The sequence below is a fragment of the Odontesthes bonariensis genome, chromosome 19 (assembly GCF_027942865.1).
Source record: "Odontesthes bonariensis isolate fOdoBon6 chromosome 19, fOdoBon6.hap1, whole genome shotgun sequence".
NCBI classification, from domain to species: Eukaryota; Metazoa; Chordata; class Actinopteri; order Atheriniformes; family Atherinopsidae; genus Odontesthes; species Odontesthes bonariensis.
Window position 1 is genome coordinate 19,402,536 of NC_134524.1, and position 25,120 is coordinate 19,427,655.

Below are 25,120 nucleotides of genomic sequence, written 5' to 3' on the forward strand. Positions count from 1 at the left end.
ATTGGACTCAGACCTGAACTTTAACAGCCACATTAAATCAATTACATCAGCAGCTTTTTACCATCTAAAAAACATTGCCGGAATCAAAGGAATAGTGTCTAAACCAGACTTAGAGAGACTTAATCCATGCGTTTGTCTGCAGCAGGTTAGACTGCTGTAACAGCCTGCTCACTGGGCTCTCTAAACGGGCTATAAGACAACTGCAGTACATCCAGAACGCTGCTGCTCGAGTCCTGACTAGAACCAGGAAATATGACTATATTAGTCCAGTTCTCAGGTCTCTGCTCTGGCTTCCTGTCGCTCAGAGAATAGACTTTAAAACAGCTCTGCTTGTGTACAAGTCTCTTCATGGTCAAGCGCCAAAGTACATCTCTGACATGTTAGAGCCATATGAACCAACTCAGGCTCTGAGAACCTCAGGGAGGGGTCTTCTGCTGGGGCCCAGAGTCAGGACTAAACAAGGTGAGGCTGCGTTTCAGTTTTATGCTCCGCACATCTGGAACAGCCTTCCAGAAGATGTGAGACAGGCCTCAACTCAATGTTTAAATCCAGGCTGAAAACAGTTCTATTTAGCTGTGCATATGACACCTGAAAGTATTTTATCTGCACTCTTCACTTTTAAATTAATTAATTAATGATTATTTTTATGGGTTTTTTGGAATGATTTTATTGCCTTCTTGTGATTTTATGTATCTGTAAAGCACTTTGAATTGCCTTGTGTACGAATTGTGCTCAACAAATAAAATTGCCTTGTCTTGCCTTGCCTTGCCATTGTCCAATGGGGGAACCTCTGTCCCAGTTAGCTTCTCCAACACGACACAATCTGTGAAAGACTGAAACAGGTTATCCTAAGGAATCTCCAAATATGTAGTACCATCGATCATCTCAATTCTTCGTTGCCTCTCTCATTAATGCCCTCTTTGCCCAGTTTTTGCCCAGGTCCTCTCTTGGCATGTTTGCCGTGGTGCTCTATTCTTTCCATTTTGTGACGATGCATGTAATGGTGCTCTTTATGGCGCTTTTTTATAACTGAACACTGATTAGTTCCTCTCCACAACGCTGTCCCTGACCTGTTTGGTCTTCATGGCATTTCAAAACAGGTGCATATAATGCAGGGATCATTTGAAACTGAGACTGCACATGGGTGAACCTTATGTAACTAATTAAGTGATTTCTGAAGGTAACTAGTCACACTTATTTAGGGGGCCATGCTTAAGAGGGTGCATTCCTATGCATCCAACACTTTTAATTTATATTTCATTTTTTTAGGATTGTTTAAAAATACAGGTTGTAAAAAAGGAAGAACACCAGGGTGGATGGATAATTTTGCATGCCATTGTAAATCTGTTTCTATAAGCTTCTACGATACAAGTTCATTTAACTATTGGATCCCTCTTTTAATACAGTTGGCAGTAGTATACAGTATTCTAACAATTATATCATGATATTAGTATGGTGCAACCTCTGATGCTACTGCCACAACAAGAATCAGTATAACTACTAAAGTACGGTTAATGTTGCTTCATATTTCTATTTGGCTGTCTAATTCTCCTGTGGTTGGTTGTCACCGTGATGCTCAAAGTACTCAGTGTTGCATCCTATGTGAACCTGTGCTGTTAATTCTTTTACTACCTTGAAAACAATCACTTTTACTGGCATATGCGTAAACCTTCGGCTGTTGCTACATTTGCAACAAGTACTGGCATAAGGAGCTCGGTGCATTGAACTACGGCTATACCAAAACGGTAACAGGCTATAGACAGAAACATATTCCTGCTCGACAAAGATCTGGAAAGTCTGTTTTTCATCAACAGAAACCAGTTTTCTTTCAAAAGTAGAACTTGGTGGTTTCTACCGGCGCAAAGTGCTGTGCGAACCCAGGGTTAAAACATAAATCTGATTCGTTTTTGCCATGCAAAGACACACAGCATCTCGCTCTCGCACACAAACACACACACACACTCTCACACACAGAGAGAAAGAGAGGAGGCGGAAACCTCCATCTGCCCTGCTCGGTGACCGACCCGTCATCCTCGGGCTCGGGGAGGAGACGGATCATCTCCTCGCTGGTATCATTTTTGTTTTACTTTGACACCGTGGATGCGGAAACAACAGGAGGAACCGCGGAGGGCTGAGGTGACAAAAGAAAGAAAGAGGAATTTTGCATGGGAGAGATCTATAGTCTATATATAGGCTATGCCCCGGACTGCACCAGCGCCGCCGCCGCCACCTGCCCCCCTGGTACCGGTAAGTCACGGAGCGAAGATGTGCGAATCATCTTGTCCCGGGGCGGGTTGGTGTCAGCTTTGACCGGGCAATGATGCTAACTGACCCGTGAAAATTGACTTTAGAGGTCTTGTGAGGTCGGGTTACCGTTCAGCCATGTTGCAGGAGATGAGAGGGGGGTGGGGGAGCGGAGGTGGAGGGGTAACGGTTGGGCTCTTGACACCTGCCCTTGTTCCCGGTAACAGGAGACAGCGCGAGGGAAAACCGTTGATAATGTCCGAATAGGCAGTTTCAGCGGCACCAAAAAGCGCCCCGACATCCCACACCGGGAAAATGACTTTCTGACTTGGTGTGGCGGGGTGTCGGACTGCCGTTCAGCCATGTTGCAGTGGGAGGGAGAGGTAACTAGCTAACAGCGGGGCTCCGGGAGTTCTGACACCGACCGACCGACCGACACCGCGGGGACAGGAGGGGGAGGAGGAGTGGTGGTGGGGGGGTTATGGAGAAACTGGTGCCCGGTGATTTCTCTCTCCCCTGCCGGATGCAGCGGCAGCAGCCCGCATGGTGTCGCCTAGAGACAGGGGCGCGAGGCTGAACAAAACGGGGTCGAGGGTAGTGAGAAAACCGAGACGATAAACACCCTGCCTATTTAATTTGATTTAATTTAATTAGATTTTTATCTTGGGTCCATTTTTTTTGTCTACAGCAATTGATTATTTCTTTAGAAATCAATCTTAGTTTCTATAAAGCCAATGCTTTTCACATTTTTATTTTCATATTGTTTTCAGTTGATCACTTGATTTTGATCTTTTCTCTTATCAGTAATTTGCTTGTATTATATATTATTTTTAATGTCCCCTTGGAACAATGTAAAACATGTTCAAATCTGTTAATAAGGTCTCATCTCAGCTGTAGATGAAATTTTACCCCCCCCCCCATTTCTATATAACTCCAGTTATATACATTTCAGAGCACGAAGTGATCAGGACTAACAGATGCTGGCAGGCTGAAGTGGTTATTGACAATTATTGATCATAATTGATGATTGTTTTGTCTCAGTAAGGTCAGGGCAGGAGATGACACAGCCGGTTTGTTACCATGGCGATAACAGGAGTGATTTATCCCCTTATTATTAGGCCTTATCCATTCAATAATTTATTCATTCACAGATTCACTTTGTTCATGTTCCTCTTCTTCTCCTCCCTTTCTCTTTCTCTCCCCTGTCCTCTCCCGCCCTTCATCCTTGCTGTTCGGTCCCTCTCCTCTCTTCCTCCCTCAATCCATCTTCTTTCTCTCCTCTCCCCTCGTTCACCTCGTTTCCCTCCATCCGTCTCTTTCTCTGTCTTTCAGGTCACAGAGAGCCAGCAACAGCTCAGTGTGAAAAGCAAATCCTCCCTCTGCAATCTCCCTTATTTCTCTACCATGCTCTCCTCACTTCCATATGTTAGAAAACACGCTCGTCTTATTTTAGCAACACTGCCTTCCTCCTCCTCTTCTTCCTCCTCTTCCTTCTCTCTTGCTCTCCTCTCTTTCTGAGTTTTGACTCCTGTTTTTTTTTTTTCCAAACACACACACACACACACACACACACGAACACGCTGGAAAATGAAGCGTGGGTCGAGTGTGTTGCAGCCTCCCTCTGATGCAGCCAAACGACACACACACCCTGCAAGCGCACACACAAAGACACACGCCAGCGTTGATGATCGCTCGCTCGGTGTGTCTGACGCACGCGCAGATCGCACGCCGGACACGCACGCCGCAGGTTCAAGTCCTTTCCCAGCAGCCACCTCTCTGTTCAGCCCTGATGTCAGCACCAAGATGGCGTCTGACCTCCTCATCAGGCTGTCAGGTACCACACGCACACATGACACACTTTGTGTTCATTTGCTCCCATTCTATCGATGACACCACAGAATTGAGTGTTGACGCAATCAATCAGTGACTATCTTTATTAAAACATTATATAAATTAGCTTCAAATGCGACCTTCATATCCAAATCATCGACAGTGACTTTGTTACTGACACAAATTTGTATGTGAACACAAACACACACACACACACACACACACACACACACACACACACACATTGTGTCTTTGTTGCAGCCATTTTTCAACATAATGTTCCCGTGCACAACCAACTCATGACACTTGTATGACAGTAGAGTATACTATGTTAGGGTTTGGAATACTGTGTACTGACAGGGTTTAAATACCTCAAATAGCACTCAAAGGCTGACATAAGGCACCCATGTGTGATTCATTTTTGGAAACTGACACGATTCATATGTTGCCTCCGAACAGCCAGGCTTTCATGTAATCTTTTAACATGGTCTTGCACAGTAGTTCTCCAGGCTTTCTGAAGGTCTTTCAAAGTTCTCTTTGAACGTTGGCTGCGTTTTGAATCATTTGCAGTCCGGTCCAAGAGATGAACCAGTGCTGCGTCAACGTATTAACAGGCAACTTGGCAAAATAACCCATTGTAAACGGTATCTTTAGGCACTTTGTCACTAGCAGCCTGTCACAAAGGCATTTGTTCCCATTTCCTTCGTTGCATCTATGAAAAATGCCAAAGGTAACACAGTTTGACAGACAGAAAATAGTATTTTTGCACCGACATGGTGGTTCTCAAAGAACTTTTAGCTGAAAACGTGGTATATCTCAGCATGGTGTGCAGTGTCAGAAGTGCAATCCATTTATCAAATTTTTATTTTATACCACGACTGGTGGTAAAGTCACATCCCTGCGTGGTGAAGTTGGTGGTATCCGCGACGGGGACGCAGGGGCAACAGTCCAAGCCGAGATTCCCAGACCTCTGTCCAGACACTTCCTCCAGCTCTTCCAGCTGGACTCCAAAGCGTTTCCAAGCCAGAGAGTCCGATGTCTGCCCAGAGGCCACCATCTTGGGAGATTTTCTGAAACACCGCTCCTGGGAGGTGTCTGGAAATCATCCTGACCAGATGCCCAAACCACCTCAACTGGCTCCTTTCAGTGTGTAGGAGCAGCAACTTTAGTCTTAGCCCCTCCCAGATGCCTGAGCTCCTCACCCTATCCCTCCATGGAAAGGTGGTTTCAGGAAGCAAATCTTAGGGAAGGAAAACGGGGAGAAAAAGGCTGAATATGCCAAATGACACCAAAGCTGGGCTGAAAATCAATAGAGCGAGGTCTCCAAATGTGAATTTTTTTTAGTTTAAAGCATCATAGATAGGAGGTCTGGACAGCGTCTGCATCCATCTGTAAATTACAGTGGTGTTTGTGATTTTCTCAGCAGGTTGAACGAGTTTTTTTGCCTGAGGGTGTTGCTGGGTTTGAAGTCCACTGGGATGTTGTGTTTGTCGCATATCCCGTCTGGGGCTTCTCAGACTCCTGTCCCATATCAAACGACAACATTTTCTGTATCTGTTAAATATAATGTTCTGATAAAAGACCCAAACACAAGTACCCTAGAAATCTAGACGCCCCTAGCGGCCGCAAATGGAATTTGCTCCGGGGCTAGTCTAGTCACTTGTGGTCGTTTTGCAAGGTTCCAAATCAAAACTTAATCGAGCCAATCAAATCGTGAGGAGCGGGGTCGGAGGCCGGGCTACCTAGTGACGACAGAGGTGCGACGTTTCAGTGTGTAGTTTCAGAGAGAGGTTAAAAAAAACTCTCTTTAGATTTATAGGGAAACGAAGTAAACTTACATCTGAGAGCAATCCCCAGTCAATTGCGAGCATGATGTACCAAAGACAGCGGGCCGATCTTCGTCTCAGAGCTGACAAAACTCTCCGGTAAGGCATTTGAACGGTCAAATTCCGTTAACGGGACGAGAGTAGTCAAAACGGCAAACCGGAAGTGCGTTGCTCACTGCGGCTAGCTTTAGCAGCGCCGAATTCGTGGGAACAAAATTGTAAATTGCCGGTATTTTGTCAGATTTTCAACACCTTGGGGATCTAAACGACTACTTTCTCGCCTGAAAATGTTTCGAATGTTGCTAAAGTTTACAGAGTTTAGAGCTTAAAGGCAGGGTAGGGGATCTTTTTCTGGAACATTTTTTTACATATTGCTTGAAATACTCTTCACACCCCCATTGCAACCAATTAATTAAAAGTTTTGACACAAATATGAAAAGTTTTAGTGGCCTCTTGAACGTACAATCTAGGAAAAACAGTATCCAATCATTGTGAACGGACCGTTCACAATGATTGGATTCTGATGCCGTCTATCAAACTGCAATCTGCTCCTCCCTCCCCCTCCCCCTCCTTCCCCCTCCTTTCCCCTGTGCGCGTACCCTGCTCCGTGAACGAAGCTTGGCAGGAAGCTAAACTAGAGCCAGCTTGGCTAGCACCTAGCATTATTAAACGTATAGTTAGCATAACCTAAATACTAAATACTAAATACGGCAACGATCGATGCTTGCTGTCAGAACAGCGCTCGTGCACCTTCGTGCTCGTGCGCGTTCATGTACTCTAGAGGCGTGCCTTCGGGGGAAAAGTGAAGAAAAGGGTTGGGACTTTTTACCTGTGTATTTTCAAAATGCAGCTTTGCTGGACTCAAAATCCAGGATCTCCTACCCTACCTTTAAGAGAAATCAGCTTTTCAGGCCATAGACTACTGACCACAATGTACATTCCGTCGCGTTGACTACGTAAAACTTCTTCATTGCTCTGATTGGTTGTTGCGCCATCCTATTGAGTGGCGTTGAACTTGACAGACAGCCGTTTATCCCGCCCACACTGCTATCCAGCGTCACTAGACCCCTGTACAGCTTTTTGCTGTACGGGTCTGGCTTGCTAGGCTAAAACACAAGCTGAGTGGCTTTTTGTATTCTAGTCCAGTGCAATTAATAGTGAACGAAGACTGGAGAGCCAGCTCTTCAGGTTAAGTCCACCTGAATCTGAAGTATAAGTGACACTCTTTCGAGGACAGCAATTCATACATTCTAGTCAGAGATATCAACTTATATTTGAGCCCCTGACACAGAAACATCTACAGGTTAAAGAGAAGCTATTCCAAAACACCATCTAGATTAAATTTGGTTATGCATTTAGCCTAAGCTGCGAGCAAAGCTTGAGACCATGGGGGGAAAGCCTGGAACAGAAAGAGCGGAGGTAATTCTTCTGTACGTTGAACTCGAATCGCATTCACTCATTCGGCACCTTTTGCCTCTCTCTCTTTCTTTAGAGGCCACACAGAAAGCCCAGATGCATTCCGGGAGCCGAGAGGAGGTGGAGCAGCAGGACGAACCAGGCGTCGCACTCTCACCGGACGGCCCAGGGGCGAGTCCCGAGCCGCCATCCCTAACACACACACCTGATGGCAACACAGCCACGGACACGCTGGCTTCAGACATGCTCAGGAAACTAGCAGGTACAGATATGTTCCAACCAGAAGGCTTTTTGTCTGCTTGGTAATCCAAAAAAACCCAACAATGTAACATTTGATTTTTGACCGTAGCTGAAACTTGTGTAAGATAGTTCTACCTTGTTCATAAAGTTTAAGACCACCTAAAGAAATACAAATTAACCGAACTTTTACAGAGCGACAGGAAGTGAACGGCCACACGTTGAGGCTTAAGGAGGAAGAAGATCTAATGGAAGTTGACACTGTGGCCCAAAACCTACCAGTCACAGAGATGGGGAGCCACCATCTCTTCACAGTTAAAACAGAAAGCAGAGGGCTATCTGGAAACAACATGGCTGACCAATTGCACCCTGCAGCCAAAATGTCTGCAGACCACTGTCTCCTCGGCGTTAAAGTAGAGGATAGATTTTGTGTTGGAAGCTGCCAATCTGCCTCTAAAGCGACAGTCAGCACCGTCTCTGGAGCTAACAAGTTTCAGTATCGAGTAAAAATCGAGGACCACGGTGTTTCTGGAGTCGAGATTGGCGGCCACCTTCTGACTGGAGTCAAGGACCAGCTTCCCTTCAAAACCAAAACTGCGAAGATGCCTTTCTCCGGGGCTAAGATGAGCAACAGCTTTCTCCCTGGAATCAAGATGGAGGACCACTTTCCCTCAGGGGTCACGATGGAGAACCAGCTTGTGTCTGGAGTCAAGATGACAGCCCAGGTTCTTTCTGGAGCAAAGATGGAGGAGCAGCTTTTCTTTGGAGCTAAGATGGAGGACCAGTTCACCTCTGGAGCCAAGATGGCCGACCAATGCCTCAGAGCAGTGCTGTGGCAGGACATGTCGGTGAACCTGGCGTCTACGCTGCTGCACCAGCTCTCAGGTAACCAAACCCACACTTTGTTGAAGACCCATTATGCTCATTTTCAGGTCTTTTCAGGTCTAGAAACTTGTCATGATTTCTGGTTTTAAAATGTCCCTCTTAATCCTACACTAGTCTTTTAGCCCCTCAGTTCACATTCTGTCTGAAATGAGCTGTTTTAGCTGCAACCTGTTGAAGCCCTTCCTCCCTAAAAGCCCACTTTCTTCTGATTGGCCAACGTCTGGAGGCCTGTTGGAGTCAGTACCCAGTGCTTGTGAGCTTTATTGTCTTTACTTTGTGGGGGTGCTGCTCCGGTTGAAGGTTGCCATAAAAAAAAGTAACAGGATTCCCGCTGATGTCATCTGATATTATGAGGTGCCAGAAAACAGAGAAGAGCACAAAACGGCCCCTTTAACTTAAACATTATAGCCAAAACTGAAAAGAGGTTATCTGGATTCACAGCATGTGGGAACAGGTGTGCAGTTTGTGTTTGTTGCGATCGAGGAAAATGTCTTAATTTGGCAAAAGCCATTCCCTAAACTCAGATTAAACTTGATTAAAAGAAAGGAATACAGTAGCCTGTGCTGGAGCACAGAGAAATACTTTCAATGCGCTGTAGAGCTGCCACATCTCTGTGACATGTTTTTTGGCTGATCGTTCGGCTTTGATTCGACACTTTGTGCTCTCGTGTTTGTGCTGCTGTGGCACCAGAATGACTTTTCCCATTGTGTGTCTGCAGAGAGGGTCGGTAAGCCCAACAGTCAGCAGGTGGAGAGGACAACTCCGCCCATCAGAATTAGGTAGCGGCGCACTTCCTGTCATCAATCAACAATCTCATGTGGGCACTTTGACCTCAGCCTGTCCTGATGATATCCTGTGTGTGTGCGTGGCTCTGTGTTTGTGTGTGTTGCCCTCTCTGTAGTCCTGTTTTCAAGGCAAACGTGGACCAACTCCGCTCTTCCCTTCTATCGACCTCCCAGGCATCTCCAGATGGTAATAAACTGTACATGTCTTGGCATGTTTAGCTCAGAAACAGGAGCCGAGGCCTCTACGACACCGCACATTGTTCACATCAGTCATTTACATTTAATCGGCTTATTTTCCAAAAAACTATTGTTATATTCACACATCTATTGCACCAGTTTACCGTGAACAGAAATGAACACTTACTGTACCATCTGGTTACAAAGCGGTGTCCTCCTTGGTTTTTGGCATTCATGTAGATGTCGGTTACAGCAGCAGATCGCCCAGAATGACAGTTTGACATAAAAAAAGAGCAAAAACTGCTCGGAAGCAGCTTGAGGAACTCAACAAAAAGCCCAGCATTAACCACACCACCGAGCTCCCCAGATCTTGAGTCATGTCCTGCTGCTACACGTCACATGACACCCCTAGAGGTCCCAGGCCCGATGGGTCAGAGCCGCTTCGTCACCATACTGGGAACCAAAACAACAAGGACGTTTACATGACACTTTTCTCTCTCTCTCTCTCTCTCTCTCTCTCTTTTTTTTTTTTTGCTACTGTATAGAATTATGCTCTTAAGCCTGATTTACCCTGTTCTGTAAGGGTTTCTTTCTCAGGAGACATCTCAGGGGGTCGTTGAAGTGATGGAACGTTTCGTCGAAACTCCTCAGTGATTGGTCCGGAGTCCAGTTATTGTGTTAGTCTGACCAAAAGCAGGCTTTAAAAAGGCACGTAAAACACGTTAGCTGGACCAAAGTTGAGCGTGATCAGTCCTTTTAAACTGGACCGACACACTCGGATGATGCAGTTGGGCCTATCCCAGCTGTTATTGGGCGAGAGGCAGGGTTGTACCCTGGACAGGTCGCCAGTCCATCACAGGGCAACCTCACACTCACTCCTCTGGACAATTTAGAGTCACCGGTTAACCTGACATTCATTTTTTTTTTTTTGGAAGGTGGGAGAAAGCCGGAGTTCCACGTCCACAGTTTAGCACAAAATGAAGTACTGTGCAAATGCTTTGAGCAACCCCTCATCTCTTCTTAGACTGCCAGGAAAACAGGAAATTGGTGCAGTGATTTACTGAGATGGAAACCTAAACTGAAATACAGCTTATAAAGAAATAGGACGCCGGATAACCAGGCAGTTTTTATCACCTTTCATGACTCTGTCCCAACAATCCGATCCTGCTGATCCATCAGTTTTAGGTGCCCCTATTTTTCAGGAAGCGATTCATCACGATGTATGTGATGATGAGGGTTGTATGATACGTGGTTGAAACTCTCCAGAAAGCAGAAAACATTGAATGAACAAAGCGTGTGTTTTCACGCACTCCGCACACACAGGTACCGCGGAGCACATGACGATCACCAGACAGATCATAAAGCTGTAAGTGTGAGAGGAGGAACGAATGCCCAGCTGCTCTGCTCGAAGAGGCGCAGATCTCTGGATGCTGATAACCGTCTCGTGGGACAGTTTTGTCTTAATCACGTGCTGAGCCACTGTGTGTTGTGCTCGCCTGCCAGTGCCAGCGTAACATGCAGGAATGGAAAATGGCGCTGCCTGTCAGGGAGGAAGGAATAAAGGGGAGCTGACGGACAGAGACACTGATCCATCTAAACTTACAGTGAAAAGTGGCACAGCGGGGAATCATGTCAGGCTGGAAAGACGACAACTCCCAAAACTACGGAAGCATCTTTAACCGAAGATGCTCTGTAGCGGCATCATTGGAAACGGCCGGGGACATCCTCAAACTTATATGAGTTAGTCCGCCTCTAAGTGCTTTAATCTGAGGGCTGTGGATCGCTGACTGGGACGCATGGGGAAGCATTCCGTTCTCCAGTCAGTGAATGAAATTGAGTGCAAATGTTGAAAGCTTTTGGGTCAGAAGTTTGTTGATCGAGTCTTTAAGATTTGAAAATAGTTGATTATATCTTTAAGGGGGCTGCACGATGTGGCGTGGTTCTCCCCGTGTATGCGTGGGTTCTCCGGCTTCCTCCTACAGTCCAAAAACACGCATGTTTAGATTTAGATTTAGATTTTTAGATTTATTTATTTGCACAAATATAACAAACAAACAGCTAAAATACAGCAAACCAGATCTGCAGGTGAGATTAAAAAAAACCAGAGGTTTATAAGTATATCTCACCTCATAGGAACAAAAACTAAAAAAAAATTACAAGCCACAACAATAAATAAGACAAAACAAGCTATCTAAAAAGGCATAAAATCAAGAAAAAAAATACAATATAGAACAGAGCTAAATTTAAAAGTGAGTATATGTTAGTGTGATGCATGCTTCAGTGTACGTGTGTGTGTGCATGTGTGTGCGTGCATATCTGCGTGTGCATGAAGGTGTCTAGCGAACATGAAAAAATGAAACTGTAGGCTACAAGTATTCCAAGGCATACTTCAGTTCAGTCAAGTCCTTATAGTGAAGGGAGAATAGACGGTTTTAGTCAGGTAAGAGTTTGGTTCATCAGATAGGACCGAAGCCTTTGTTTGAAATTTGAATATGTTAGGTTAATTGTCGACTCTAAATTGTCCCTAGGAGTGAGTGTGAGCGCACATGTGTCTCGTTTGTCTCTGTGTGGCCCTATGTCTCGCCCAATGACAGCTGGGATAGGCTCCAGCCCCCCCCCCCCCCCCCCCCTTGCGAGCCTAAATTAGATTTAACAGGTATAGAAAATGGATGGATGGGTATTTTTATGGGAAATTATTTCTTCACACTGTTGCACAACATGGCTGTGTAGAGAAAGAGAGTTCACACTCACGGCTTACTGATATAATAAAAAATGGTCCGGTCATAAATGGGGCTAAACGCAACCTCAAATGACATATTTCACCGTGTCTTTATTTATTGAACAAAATCTAAGCCGAAATGCAGCAGCATTAAGTATTCAATGAATCAAGTGCATTTTATTAACATCACCTGGCTGCTGTTTATCCTCTTTTAAGCAGTAAGGATGGACTTGGAAGGACACAGAGTAATATGTCATGGGTTCATCTGAGGTTGTAGTTATCTAATATTAAAACCTGGTAAAGGCCAGATTATTTTACTATGTCCTGATACGTGATACCTCACGGATTTTACATGTAGTGAGAAGTCTTAAAGTTCTTTTTTTGTCCTCTACCAACCCTATTTTTTCTCACGCTCCACCAATAACACATGCCGTATTATCACAGTGAAGCCTGAAATGACACAAACCCACACCCAATAGTGACAACTTGGATTTTTTTTGGTTTGATCAGTAGGTTTCCTCTGATTGGGAGCGATATAAATACGGGTGACATGGCAGTGGGTGGGGCAGTTTTAAATTGGATAAAATCTGATTTTTCCAACCACAAAAGTCACTGCCGAAGACGAGCGGTCCAAAATCCCAGCGGAGACACGCGCGACGCTCGTTAGCAGCTATAAGGACTGTGTGATTGCTGTGGTGACAACAGAAGATTACTGAGAAAAAGGGTTTGAGTCATTTTGGGAACGCATGAAAAACGCCTGTTTTTTTTTCCCCAAACGCAGTAATTAAAGAATCATGTGTTCCAACAGCCGCAGACCAAAATTGGCACAGTTTGTTTGCTTTCATGTTTTATGATATGGCCGCAAAATGGACATTCAGGGACATTTTTTACGTGACCTTTTAAAAGGCATTAAAAAAAAGTCCAACACTTGACCTTCTGAATCCTGCAGAGACGCCATGCCTCACACACCTTCCACAAGTGTTGAATCTGAAGCGTGTTGCGATGCAGGTTCAGACGGGAGTTTGATAATCAACACCTCGAGTCTGCGCTATGCATGTGTTTCCTGCGTCTGGCCACTGCAGGCTACCTGTTATGAGTTTTAACCAGCACAATCAACCCTGCACTGACACTTCCTGAAAAAAACACTCTCAGGAAATTTGAGCATTTAGTTTGCCTGCAGCGTTTTTTAGTTTCCCTTATTGTTATTGTTATTAGTTTTTAATGACCGTCTTCCGGTGCACTGCTTTTGTTTGTGTTATGGATTTATGCTGCCGCCAGATTGCCCGTTGGGCGTATAATAAAGATGGAAGTGAAGTTAAATGAAGCATTCTGCGCTCACTGAGAAGTTTAACTCTAATCACTTCCAGAGGGCCTCATCATTTGTTGATTTATTTCACGAATCGGTTAGCAAAATTATAAACCCCCTCTTTCTTCCCACAGAAACCCAAACCAGCCTCAGCAGACGTCAAACCACAGGTGGCTCTTACTTCTACAGGTAAGACACACTTGTTTTTTTTTTCTTCTACTCATTCAGCCTGAATCTTAAAATCCAGGCCTAAATAGCCTGTTGTAGGGTTCTAACAGAAGACTCCCATCAGAAAATGTGAAATAGGTACGTTTGTACCTATGCAAAACTTGGCAAAGTCACAATCTATTGTTAACCAGTCCGTTGTTTAATGTTGGCCAGCATCCTCGTGACACAAAAGAACCCCAGACCATGAATAGTAAAAATACTAACGCCACGACGTTCTGAGAAAACCGATTAAGACTTTCGGTTGCTTCGAGCTTTATCTGTTGGAGATCATCGCGCGTGTGCGTACAGCTGAATTCACCACTCAGGCGTTGCCTATGAGTTACCTGAATGGTTGTTTTTGTCAGATGATGATGATCCAGTCATAAAATCAGGATTTTATTAGAGCAGAGCGACTGTCTGGAAATGTTTTAAGTGAACGTGACTTGACGCGTAGTCTCATTGGACTGATTTTGAGTTGCAATTTCTTACACGTTTAGTAGGTCTGGGCAACGATTCAAATTTTTAATCTAATTAATCACATGATTTCCCTGATTAATCACGATTAATCGCATCTGTACGCAAAATCCAAAAATGAATTCAAAAGTAGTGTATAGCTTTTAGCATTTAGTTTTATTTTAAATGTGCTGCCAGATGAATGAAAGTGCCATAACATTTGTTGTGCAAACACACCTTTAACATCAGCATTTTTATGTAGTTTTTATGTAGAAGCCTCACTCCTCTGTCTATTTCTTTGAATGACTTGCTGCTATCAGTTGTGTGTTTTGCCTTTAAGTGATATTTTAGACTGGAACTACTACAGTGATAAGACAATTCAACTTGGCAGTGTTTACAGATGACTTTATTTCTGTCGACTCCGCCGTCTGGAAGAACTTTAAAATGAAAATGGCCGAGTAAAAGTTCCGTACCCTTCTCCATGTTTGGTGGATCCGCCGATTACATTCTTTTCTGGTTCCGCAGCAGACATCAACAGACTTTTACAAAATAAAAGCCTGTGAGCAACAGACTTTTACAATAACAGAATAAAAATAAAACAGGGGTGGTCCATGGCGTAGTGGGTTGGGCAGGCGCCCCATATACAAGAGGCTATAGCCCTCGATGCAGCTGGCCCCGGTTCGAGTTCAGCATAGGACGGCCCCATGCTGCATGTCGTTCCCCCTCTCCCTGTCAAAATTAAATTAGTATTATTTTTTAATTTTTAAAAATAATAATAATAATTTAAATAAAGAAATCATGCGTTGATACGCGATAAAATATTTATCGGCGTTAAATAATTAATGAGTTAACGTGATAATAACGAGTTAACTCGCCCAACCCTAACGTTTAGTCGTCTGACAGAAAAAAAAAAAACAGGAAAATTAGATGAATGAGAGCAGATTTATTGGGAATTTGGCTGTAGTAATACACTCTTTGGAGGAACTTGTGTGGAACACCTAGATCTGTTTAGGAATAGTTGAGCGTATTTATGCAGGAGGGATTCGATCCCCGACTACTTTATCCGGGTGTTTTAGTCCGGTTTTGAAAAGATCCACAATCTTCTTCCGCTCTTAACAAAGAGCTGTGATCCCCTTGCAATTTTCACAAATTCCAACCATTTCTTTGGTAAAGTTGACCTACTTGTGGCCTCTGTTTAGGAGCACAGCTTCCGCCAAACAAACTGGGGTGATTGATGCTTTCTGCTCTTCAGTTGCGCCTAGCTCTTTGATGACGTTGCTCATAAACCCTTCGTTATCAAAGATAAGAACGTGGTGATCTGGAAATGGCTTAAAGTGCAATACAACCGATGGCCACTAGGCAAGGCAAGGCATCTTTATTTATATAGCGCATTTCATACCACAGGCAACTCAATGTGCTTTACATAAAGACAAGGCATTTAAAAGAACAGCATAAAGCAGCAATTTAAAGAGAAAAAAAATAGAATAAAAATTAAAAACACAGTGAAAAGCAATCAAAGAAGAGGGGAAAAAGAAAGATATAAACTCAACCATAAGCACACCGAAAGACAAATGTTTTTAACCTGGATTTAAAAGTGCTTACAGTTGGGTCTGATTTCAGTTCTGCTGGTAGTTTGTTCCAGTTGTGTGCAGCATAACAGCTAAAAGCTGCTTCACCGTGTCTAGTTTGAACTCTGGGCTCCACTATCTGACCTGAGTCAGCAGATCTCAGAGCTCTACTGGGTTTATTCTCTGCTAGCATGTCATTAATGTATTCTGGACTTAAACCATTCTGTGATTTGTAGACGAGTAGCAGAACTTTAAAATCTATTCTGTATCTGACCGGGAGCCAATGTAAAGACTTGAGAACTGGGGTGATGTGATGTGATCTCTTTGTTCTGGTTGAAACTCGGGCTGCAGCGTTCTGAATGAGCTGCAGCTGTTTGAGACTCTTTTGGGGGAGTCCAGTCAGAAGACCGTTACAGTAGTCAAGTCTGCTGGAGATGAAAGCATGAATCAGCTTCTCCTGATCTGTTTGGGACATGAAACCCTTAATTCTGGATATATTCTTAAGTTGATAAAAGGCTGATTTGGTGACTGATTTGATATGGTCTAAGCATCTCTGACCTACAACAATAGATTAAGACAGAGGTCTTCAACAGGGGGTCCGCGGAGGTACTGCAGGGGGGTCGTGAAATCTTTGGTTGATTAGACGATTTTTTTTTTTTTTTTTTTTTTAAACAGTTTTTTCTCACAAATTGTGTTCAAACGTGTGCCATCCACAGATGGTTTGAGGATTCATTGTCCCATCTACATGCATGTTTAAAGTTAAAATCTGTGTATTATTTGAATAGCTCAGTGTTGTATGCAAGATGTTTGTTTATAAATGGCAGTGGCACGGCCACCCTGTACCTTGCACATGTTTAAAATAAAAACATGAATATATTAACCTGTGTATTATTTGAATAGCTTAGTATTGAATGTACAATAACAGAGTAGCTATGTTTATACACGGCACTAGGCCCCGTTAAATATAAAACACAATTGTATGCCATATAAATAGTAGGGGGGTCCCTGCTCCAACTCTCCATCAGTTTTGGGGTCCCTGGCCTGAAAAACGTTGAAGACCCCTGGATTAAGAGATGTCAACTTCTCTCACGGAATATCAGCAAATTTATTTATTTCTTAAGTCATTTTGGTTTTGTTAGCTGAATTCACTGAAAATGCTATCTCTGCTCAGCTTCACCTTCTTGTCCAAATACAGTTATTTCGTTTGCAAAAAAAGCACCCAAGACCCAAGCATCTGGATTCTGTTTTTGCCACAGTGGATATGTCATAAAGCGCCTGTTTTAGCTCATGTGAAGTCATGGGAAAAATTAGTTTACTGTAAATCCCAGTGTGAATTCATAAAAATGAGAGTTGTCTTATCTGTGAAAGATTTTCCTAGATTCGGGGGATTTTTTTTTTTTTTCAAATACAAACAAGTTGATAACTGCAACAGTTTGACTTTAACACAATGTGTCAAATATGCTGTTTCATTTGCTTCAAAAGGGGGGGAGGGATAAGGCATATAAAACATCAGCAATAGCAGCAGCACAGCAAGGTCTTGGTTCAAGGCTGGATGTATAAAGCAGGTCTCTGTTACCATGGCTACTGACAACACAGTTGGTCCCTTGTGTCATTCCGCCCTCCTTCAGGTGTCACGTGTGCGGCTTTGAGACCGAGGGTCACGCCCTTTTCCAGAGTCACATGACGGAGCACCGCCAATGGGAGCACGGCTCCTTCTCGCTGCACTGCTGCGTTTGCGACCACTCGACCAATCAGGAAGCAGAGATGAGGGCCCATGTGGGCACGCACATACGGGGGGACACGGGAGAGATGAGGTGGGTTTACTTTTAAAGTGTTTTGTCTGTAGAAGATGTTCGGCCCGTAGGAACCCTGATGGCACACGTCATTGCCGTTATATGCTCAGAAAGCCGACCTAAAGCAAAGTGCAGGATGTAGTCACATCTGTAAGCATCATTTCCTCCACCTCACCCTCTCCTGATGAGTGTGGCTGGAAAATAAACAAAAAAAAAACTCAAAACACCCACACTTGAACCCCTGCTTTGTTTGTCACCTGTGGGCTCCTGTAGTAGCACGGCAGAGGGGCATCTCTACCAACAGATCACTAAACACTCTTTAAAGGCGGGGTAGGGGATCTTTTTCTGGAGCATTTTTTTACATATTGCTTGAAATACTCTTCACACCCCCATTGCAACCAATTAATTAAAAGTTTTGACACAAAAATGAAAAATTTTAGTGGCCTCTAGAACGTACAATCTAGGAAAAACACTATCCAATCATACTGAACGGACCGTTAACGATGATTGGATTCTGATGCGTCTATCAAACTGCAATCTGCTCCTCCCTCCCCCTCCTTCCCCCTGTGCGCCTATCCTGCTCCGTGAACGAATTACGCGTCCAGAAGCTCGGCAGGAAGCTAAACTAGAGCCAGCTTGGCTAGCACCTAGCATTATTAAACGTATAGTTAGCATAAACTAAATACTAAATACGGCAGCGATCGATGCTTGCTGTCTGAACAGCGCTCGTGCACCTCCGTGCCCGTGAACAAGCATTGCACGTTCATGTAGTCTAGAGGCGGGGCTTCGGGGGGAAAGTGAAGAAAAGGGTTGGGACTTTTGACCTGAGTACTTTCAAAATGCAGCTTCGCTGGACTCAAAATTCAGGATCTCCTACCCTACCTTTAACACTGTAATGGTCAAATTTATGACGTCGTTTACCAAGTAAAATTGACCCAGATTTTGTTTCAGGTATGAATATTTGATCTTTTCTGTGATTGTATACTTGACATCTTTGTTTGTTTGTTCTTTTTTAAAATATTTTTTCTTTGGATGTTAACTTGGGCTTTAGGATGTTGTTCTTTTCTCGAAAACTATGCTTTTATCCTCAAACTTTCACAAGTTTGTTTCACAAGTTCATGACTTTCTCACGTGTTTATTTCTTTATGAATTGCAACTTATTTAATTGGGACTTATTTCCTTAAGTCCATGGGGAATTGGGTCATTCATTCAAGAGAGCTTACACAGGTTTAGTAGTTAAGTTATTTTGAAATCTTTATTCGTGAACAAACACTCATTAAGATCTCAATAAAATACGTTAAGCACTTAAATCCAATATAAGGAGGTGCGTCCTGTTCAAACAGTGTATGTAATCATTTTTGTATTGAGTCGATGTGTCCCAAAAAACAAAAACGAAAAAAACAAACGGCATGTTTTCATAGAGAAAGTATTCTAAAATCCTATAAGAGGAGTGTCTTGTGTTTGTAATGACAGTTTTTGGTGTTGATTATGTGGCTGTGTCGTGTTACATGCAAGCTATTCTAAGAAATGCCACTATTCTCTAAATTTTTGTTGGAAATGAATAAATGAAACATCATCATTCAATGTATGTGTATTACATGAGACCACTTTAATATGATTATTTTAGATTAGTTCAACGTGAGTTTGGAAGAGTCAGAAGTTACTGATAATAAAAACATTTGTACTGTGTCATTTAAACAGTCTGCAGTGTTTTATGTTCTCTTTACTTTCGGTATGTGTGCTCTGTGTGTGTGTTGTTTTTTTTTTTGGTCATGTAATGTGTGTCTGTGTGTGCGCGCGCGTGTATTTGCGTGTCTTCAATACCACCCCCCCACCCCTCCTGACTTCCAGATGCCCCGTCACCCTTCCTGCCGCCTCCAGCGGTGCTCTGGCAGTTGTCGTGGCAACCCAGCCGGAGAAGAGCACCTCTGAGCATCGCTGCCGCATCTGCCAGAGGTCGTTTCCAGGGCAACAGGAGCTGCTGGTTCATTTCCAGGGTCATCGCCAGGGCAACCAGTACCGGTGCGACCGGTGCGGCCACCTGACGCGGACAGCCAACAAGCTGGTTGAGCACGTGCGCGTGCACACCGGGGAGCGGCCGTTCACCTGCGACCTGTGCCCCTACAGCGCCAAGCGGCGGGACAGTCTGCGGCTGCACTGCAAGGTGAAACACGGCGCACACGTTAACGGGAACGCGGCGGCCGATGCGCCAGGCGACGTGCACACGCACCGGTCGTACGTGCACAGAGACAATCAGCGGACGAGCAAGCACGTTCAGTGGCTGCATACACCGCCCAGCACACACACTGCCGCCGCCTCTTCCTCCTCCTCTCATCCTCCTTTTCAGCTGTCGCTCTCTGACCGCACAGGATGGAGGGATTTATCTCCGCTCCTCCCCATTACAACGCTCATTTCTCTGAAGCCACGCTCACCTTCGTCCTCCTCCTCCTCCACTTCGTCTTTCTCCACTAAACACTCTTTCCTTGGTTACCTCGGCCTGGCAACTTCTTTGTAATGGCTTTTCTTTTCCTCTCTTCGTCCTTTCCCGCCCCTTCATCCCCTCTCCTCTTCAATCCATCCTCTGGACTATTAAAGTGATGGATGTAAAGCTCTGTAATGTATCCAAGGTACTGTCACTCAGCACTATGTATGAGAATGTCAAACTGCTACTGTAATACTCAGTGCACTGAAAACACAAACAGATAAGGAACGTTTTGTATTTATTCAACTTTTGCATCATGCTCGTGATTTTTGCTGCATTCCTGCCTGCTTTAGCCCATCGTATAAGCACTGAACTCTAAGCTATTTAACCGTGTGACATATTTATTGCCTGTCTTTCTCGTCCTCCAGAAACCCTGACCTTAAAAATTCTATTTTGACCCTTTTTAAAAAAAAGATCTTTGAGGCTGAGTTTTGACACAGTTGTTCATAGAGCTAAAGGCTACCTTTGGGATTGAAAACAGCCCCACAATGACAATCTTAACATGCTGACATTTAGCAGATATAATGTTGGCCCTATTCAGCATCCTGTGACGTTTTCCGTTTGAATTTGGAAATAGAATTTTCCATATTCCCAGTAAGAGCAACTCAAAGGGAACTCCCCTGAACGTTATGTGTCTGATTTGGAAAGTTGAAGACACTTCACAAGCTTCGACCCCAAAATCCAACATGGCTGCCCTGCGCATAAAAGTTATATCTGTAGTATTAAAGACTTTATTGGCATTTCTGTCAGCTTGTGTCTCGTTACATCTGTTGCATAGTACTACTAGGAGTATTTATCGATGTGTTTGCATTTGCAAAATGCAGCTTGATATGCTGCTATTAGCTTGTTTTGCTAATTATAGCTAGTCTGGTTGGTAAGCACAACAAGCAAATCGTGATAGTTTTCAGCCTTGCCGCTGAAACAAGGTAAACTAAGATGTGACATCAGTGCCAACTCCGATCTCCAAGCTCCATCTTCCGAGGCTAACCAAACATAGCATTAGCTTAACTTGGTAAGTTTAGCTAATTAGCATTAAACATGAGGTACAGCTGAGATATATGAGGTATTTGCAGGTATTTGTTCATGAAAATAATGTACTAGATAAGTATGAGTTATGGTGTGACACTTCTTCCTGGAGGAACATAAATTCGTTTTAAGTTTAGTAACATTTACATCTTATTTTAATAGCACCAGTCTAATCTCCTGCAGTGACATGAACAGATTAGCATGCACAGTGGATTTTGATTTTGAATCAAATCCGCTTTCAAGAGAAATGCTTTTTTTTTTTTTTGCTTAAGAAATAACTCAATGATTGATTTGTAATTAATTTCTCAGATATTTTATGATCAAGTTTTATTGATTGAAGTTAGCCTCCTAAAGGAGCATCAGTCAGCTGTCTCCTTGTTCTTTTAGGATTTTTAAAGGTGCATCGTTTCTGGAGGACAGTAATTCAATTTTTAATATTTGTGTTGTATATTGATAATGTATTTGTGTTTACAAAACCACACGGGGATCAGAGGAGTCTAAAAGGTTTTTAAGGTGCACTATGATGTAGTTTGGCAGAGACTAAAAAAGAGAATCAGCTAAGAACATTTAAGTCATTTTTTTTACCTCTCCTCACTAAACCTGGAATCTACAGCCAAGTAGATTCAGTCCAGAGATCCAGGTTTCATGGCGTTATCCAGTTCTAGCAGCAGATCCGTGGCTGGCAGAGCTCAATAAAGTGTCACACATGTATTTGAAATATGATAATTGAATAAATTATAGAGCTGTAGAGGTGTTATAGAGAGAAAAAGAAACTTGTGTGCACAAATATCTTTTTCATGTCATAGATTTAAAATCATGTTGAAAATTTTTTCTCCTCCCTTCCTATAGAGGGCAACAAACACCTGTAGTTTGAAGATAACGACAACCCAAAGCTACGTTTTCGAGAATTCGATGACACCCTCAGTATTGCTGCTTTGTTTGCTTGTTTGTTCGTTTGAATTTATCGTTTGAGCCACCAGCAACGAGTTTCACACATGAAATAGGACAAAAAACTATACATAGTGAGTCAAGCCTGAAAGGCAATGTTCTGCTGCCTTCTGTGCTTCACAGATTAATGTCTTATTGGCGTAACCATAATTACCACAATATCCCGTTTTTCATAGAGCTCTAATGCCGCATACCCAGCAAAGTGTTGACGAAAGGAAGTAAACATGGGAACCTTACGACAGCTTTAGCTTTTCTTGTTCAAGCTGATTAAATGCTGCATTGTCACAAATAGAAAATCTTTATTTTCAGCTTTGTTTTCAAGAAAGTTGGGAGGCTGTGTGGAATGTAAACAAAACCAGAATGCAATGCCTTGCATGTCGCCGAAACCCCACATTTAACTGAAAATAATGGAAAGACAACATATCTAACGTGGAAACTAGCTTCTGGGAAGCATTTAGTCTCTCGAGGAGACTAATTGCTGTATATCTTATAGCATATTTACTAACGGCCCAGTCTCAAAAGAAAAAGAAAGCGTGTAATATGTACAATTGTCCGCTTGTCCAAAAACGTAGTAGTGTCACAATCTATAGATGGTAACACATCCTCGGGCTCTTGTTTTCTGTTGGACAGCATTCACGTGACACAAATATAAAAGTAATGTAAAATCCATAATATGTCTAACTGTATATTCTTAACATGCAGATCCAATCATGTATATTAATTCTAACCCTAACAATGTACTTAATGGTCTAAGAATTCACGGGTGAGAGTGCAGTAGAAAAGTGAGGAACTGCGAGTAGCATGAGTCTCACACCAGCAATCTCTTGCACGAGGATCCCAAAGGTCTGTATTTTGTCACCTTCCGCCATATCCTTCTTCCTTTTTAAGCAACACTAGAGACTTTTGGCAGTTTTTTTTTTTTTTTTGCTCTTTGGCCTCCCCTACAGTACTAGAATGTAACACCACTGAACATTCTACTGAACTTGTACAGCCTTACACATGAATTTGTTGATGAGGCAACAAAGACGCCATCCAAAGCCCAGAAAGCAAAACAGTGTGGTGCAGGGCTGGAATTTGAAGTAGTAAACTGCTGTAACTCAGCCTTTGCGTGGTTTTATGCCCGGGAATGTCCATTGCGATGTCCATCAAGTCAGAAGGACGCAGTTTTAAGGTTCACAAACTTCTTTAGTGTCGCTTTAAAAGCATTTGTGGCCAAATAAACTCCAGCACGTTGTGGAAAGCTGAAGTCATTGACGAGGAACACACGTGGAGGTGTAAAACATTGATGTACTTACGAATCAAAACTTAAGCTGTATCTCTGTAGGAGATGTACTGAGCATTTATTTATTTTTTTTTTTTATTGCAAACCTGCAACATTTTTGCGCTATGGACCAATATGGATATTATACGTTCTGTTAAGACACTGGGTAACGAAAAAAAGACACAAAATTACAACGATAAAAAGATGTATTTTTTCAATTTGAACATTTGGTGTGTTGGTTTTGTACTTTTTTAAGAAATACAGGGTTTAAATGATTTGTCGCTCTATTTTGCTTTTCCGTTCTTAATTTTTCTCAACACAGCATCCCAACGTTTTTTAGAAACAAGCTTGTGACCACGAATAGTTTTCCGATTTATTTTAACCTTAAGTAACAATGTTCATCCTCAAGACATCAACTTATCTTTCCTGCTTACAGGCAAAGATTTCATTCAAGTGAGTCAGAACTGGTGTTTGCTTCCTTACTAGCTCAAAAAGTCCAGACGAGACCTATTGTTTATGTTGTTGTGGTTTATTGCAGATTTATGAGATGTAATCTGACTTTTCAAATTTACTCTTTATTCATGTTTTTCTCGCACAGTTTAGCGCCTGAGCATGTGCAGTGGAGGTAATGTGTGTCGTTAAATGTGGTCCTCACAATCCTGCAGAAGGGAAGTTATGTGGTGAGAGGACTAACGCAGCCACCCATTAATGTTGCAGCTCTGAGAAAGACCTGCTCAAATGTTTTTTTTTTTTGTATGAAATTCAATCAATGGTGCTAGACTCTGCAGAGCCTGAGAGCAGATTTCTGCATGCATGTTTCATTTTAACACTTTATTTTCACTCCCAAGAAGCATGAAATACTAAAAGCTCCCCACCTTTTAAGACCCATATTCATCTCTCTTTGTCGTTTACCTTTACTTTTCCGTTTATTTTTTTTCTCTCTCTCTCTGCTGTATCCTATTACTGTGTGCTGCTGCAATAATCAATAAAGTTTAATTTCATCTGATGCACCTCTGCTCCCTCATCTTCTCTTGTCAAATGTGCCCGCATGCACATGAAGAAAGATCATGTTACTGGGCAGTAGTGGGTGTTGAAGGAGTCTAACCTGTTCGCTGCTGCAGTGATTTCATAAGACGGCCAGATAGAAACACTGCTCACCGCTGCTGTGCAAAATTACAAAGGCCTATTATCCGCAGCAGAGACACAAAATCACGCAAGTTTGTTTCACAGAGACAAAAAACTGAGAATATCAGAGAGAAAGAGAGGGATGAAGGTCACTCACAACGCGAGTGGGAGGATAAGTGTCAGTCGCCATGGGTTCTGGCCCCTCCTCACCCGTTGCTATGGCTACCTGGCATGTTGTAGGTCTCTACAGCAGTGAGCAGGAGCAGCTCTGGGCTCGGCAAATCGTCACGCAGCGCAAAGGTTGCACTCTGCCCTGCACAAAGGTCATTATTAGATTTTAGCAAATGGTATTAGAAGAAGAGGAGCTGGTGAGTAGAGGGAAAAGGGAAAGTATGTCAGCTAAAAGTGCAAACATGTACCTCTGATTTGTCTTTTATTCACAACGTATAAATACAGGTAAAAACCCTCTTTACTGCTACAACTCTTACACTATTGATTTGGGCCTAACCTGGGCTGCATTTGGTTCTTTTGGCTGAGGTACATGGCCAAAAAGGCCATAAACCAGATATAACTTTGGTTACAGCAAGTGTTGCATTGGGCAGATGTTGCGCAATTGACCTGGGACATGTCAAGCATTGGTAGAGCCCAATGCAGCCCAGTGTGGCATATTTCAGCCACATCACAAATACCAGTCACCATCAACACAATCATTCATGGCCAAAAGTGGACCATTGCAAAACTACATACGTGGGTCATATTTGGGCCAACGATTCTTTGTTTTCTTACTGAGAATTAGGCCTTGTTCACATTTGGTATTAGCATTCGTCCGATT

General features: G+C 43.1%; 1 protein-coding gene across 3 annotated transcripts; it reads left to right on the top strand.

The window, feature by feature from the left end:
- The first annotated feature begins 1,957 nt into the window (after window positions 1-1,957).
- LOC142369092 (uncharacterized) lies at window positions 1,958-24,169 on the top strand. Of its 3 annotated transcripts, XM_075451335.1 has the most exons (9): window positions 2,163-2,247; window positions 3,577-4,078; window positions 7,393-7,578; window positions 7,749-8,438; window positions 9,157-9,217; window positions 9,340-9,410; window positions 13,560-13,614; window positions 17,282-17,467; window positions 19,298-24,169. In XM_075451335.1, the coding sequence occupies exons 2-9, from the start codon at window positions 3,832-3,834 to the stop codon at window positions 19,959-19,961; spliced, it is 2,160 nt and encodes a 719-aa protein (XP_075307450.1). In that variant the 5' UTR covers window positions 2,163-2,247; window positions 3,577-3,831; the 3' UTR covers window positions 19,962-24,169. The 3 variants fall into 3 exon arrangements, with proteins under 3 accessions (XP_075307452.1, XP_075307450.1, XP_075307451.1); XM_075451337.1 differs by lacking the exon at window positions 3,577-4,078 and having other exon boundaries at window positions 1,958-2,247; XM_075451336.1 differs by lacking the exons at window positions 9,157-9,217; window positions 9,340-9,410.
- The last annotated feature ends 951 nt before the right edge of the window (window positions 24,170-25,120 follow it).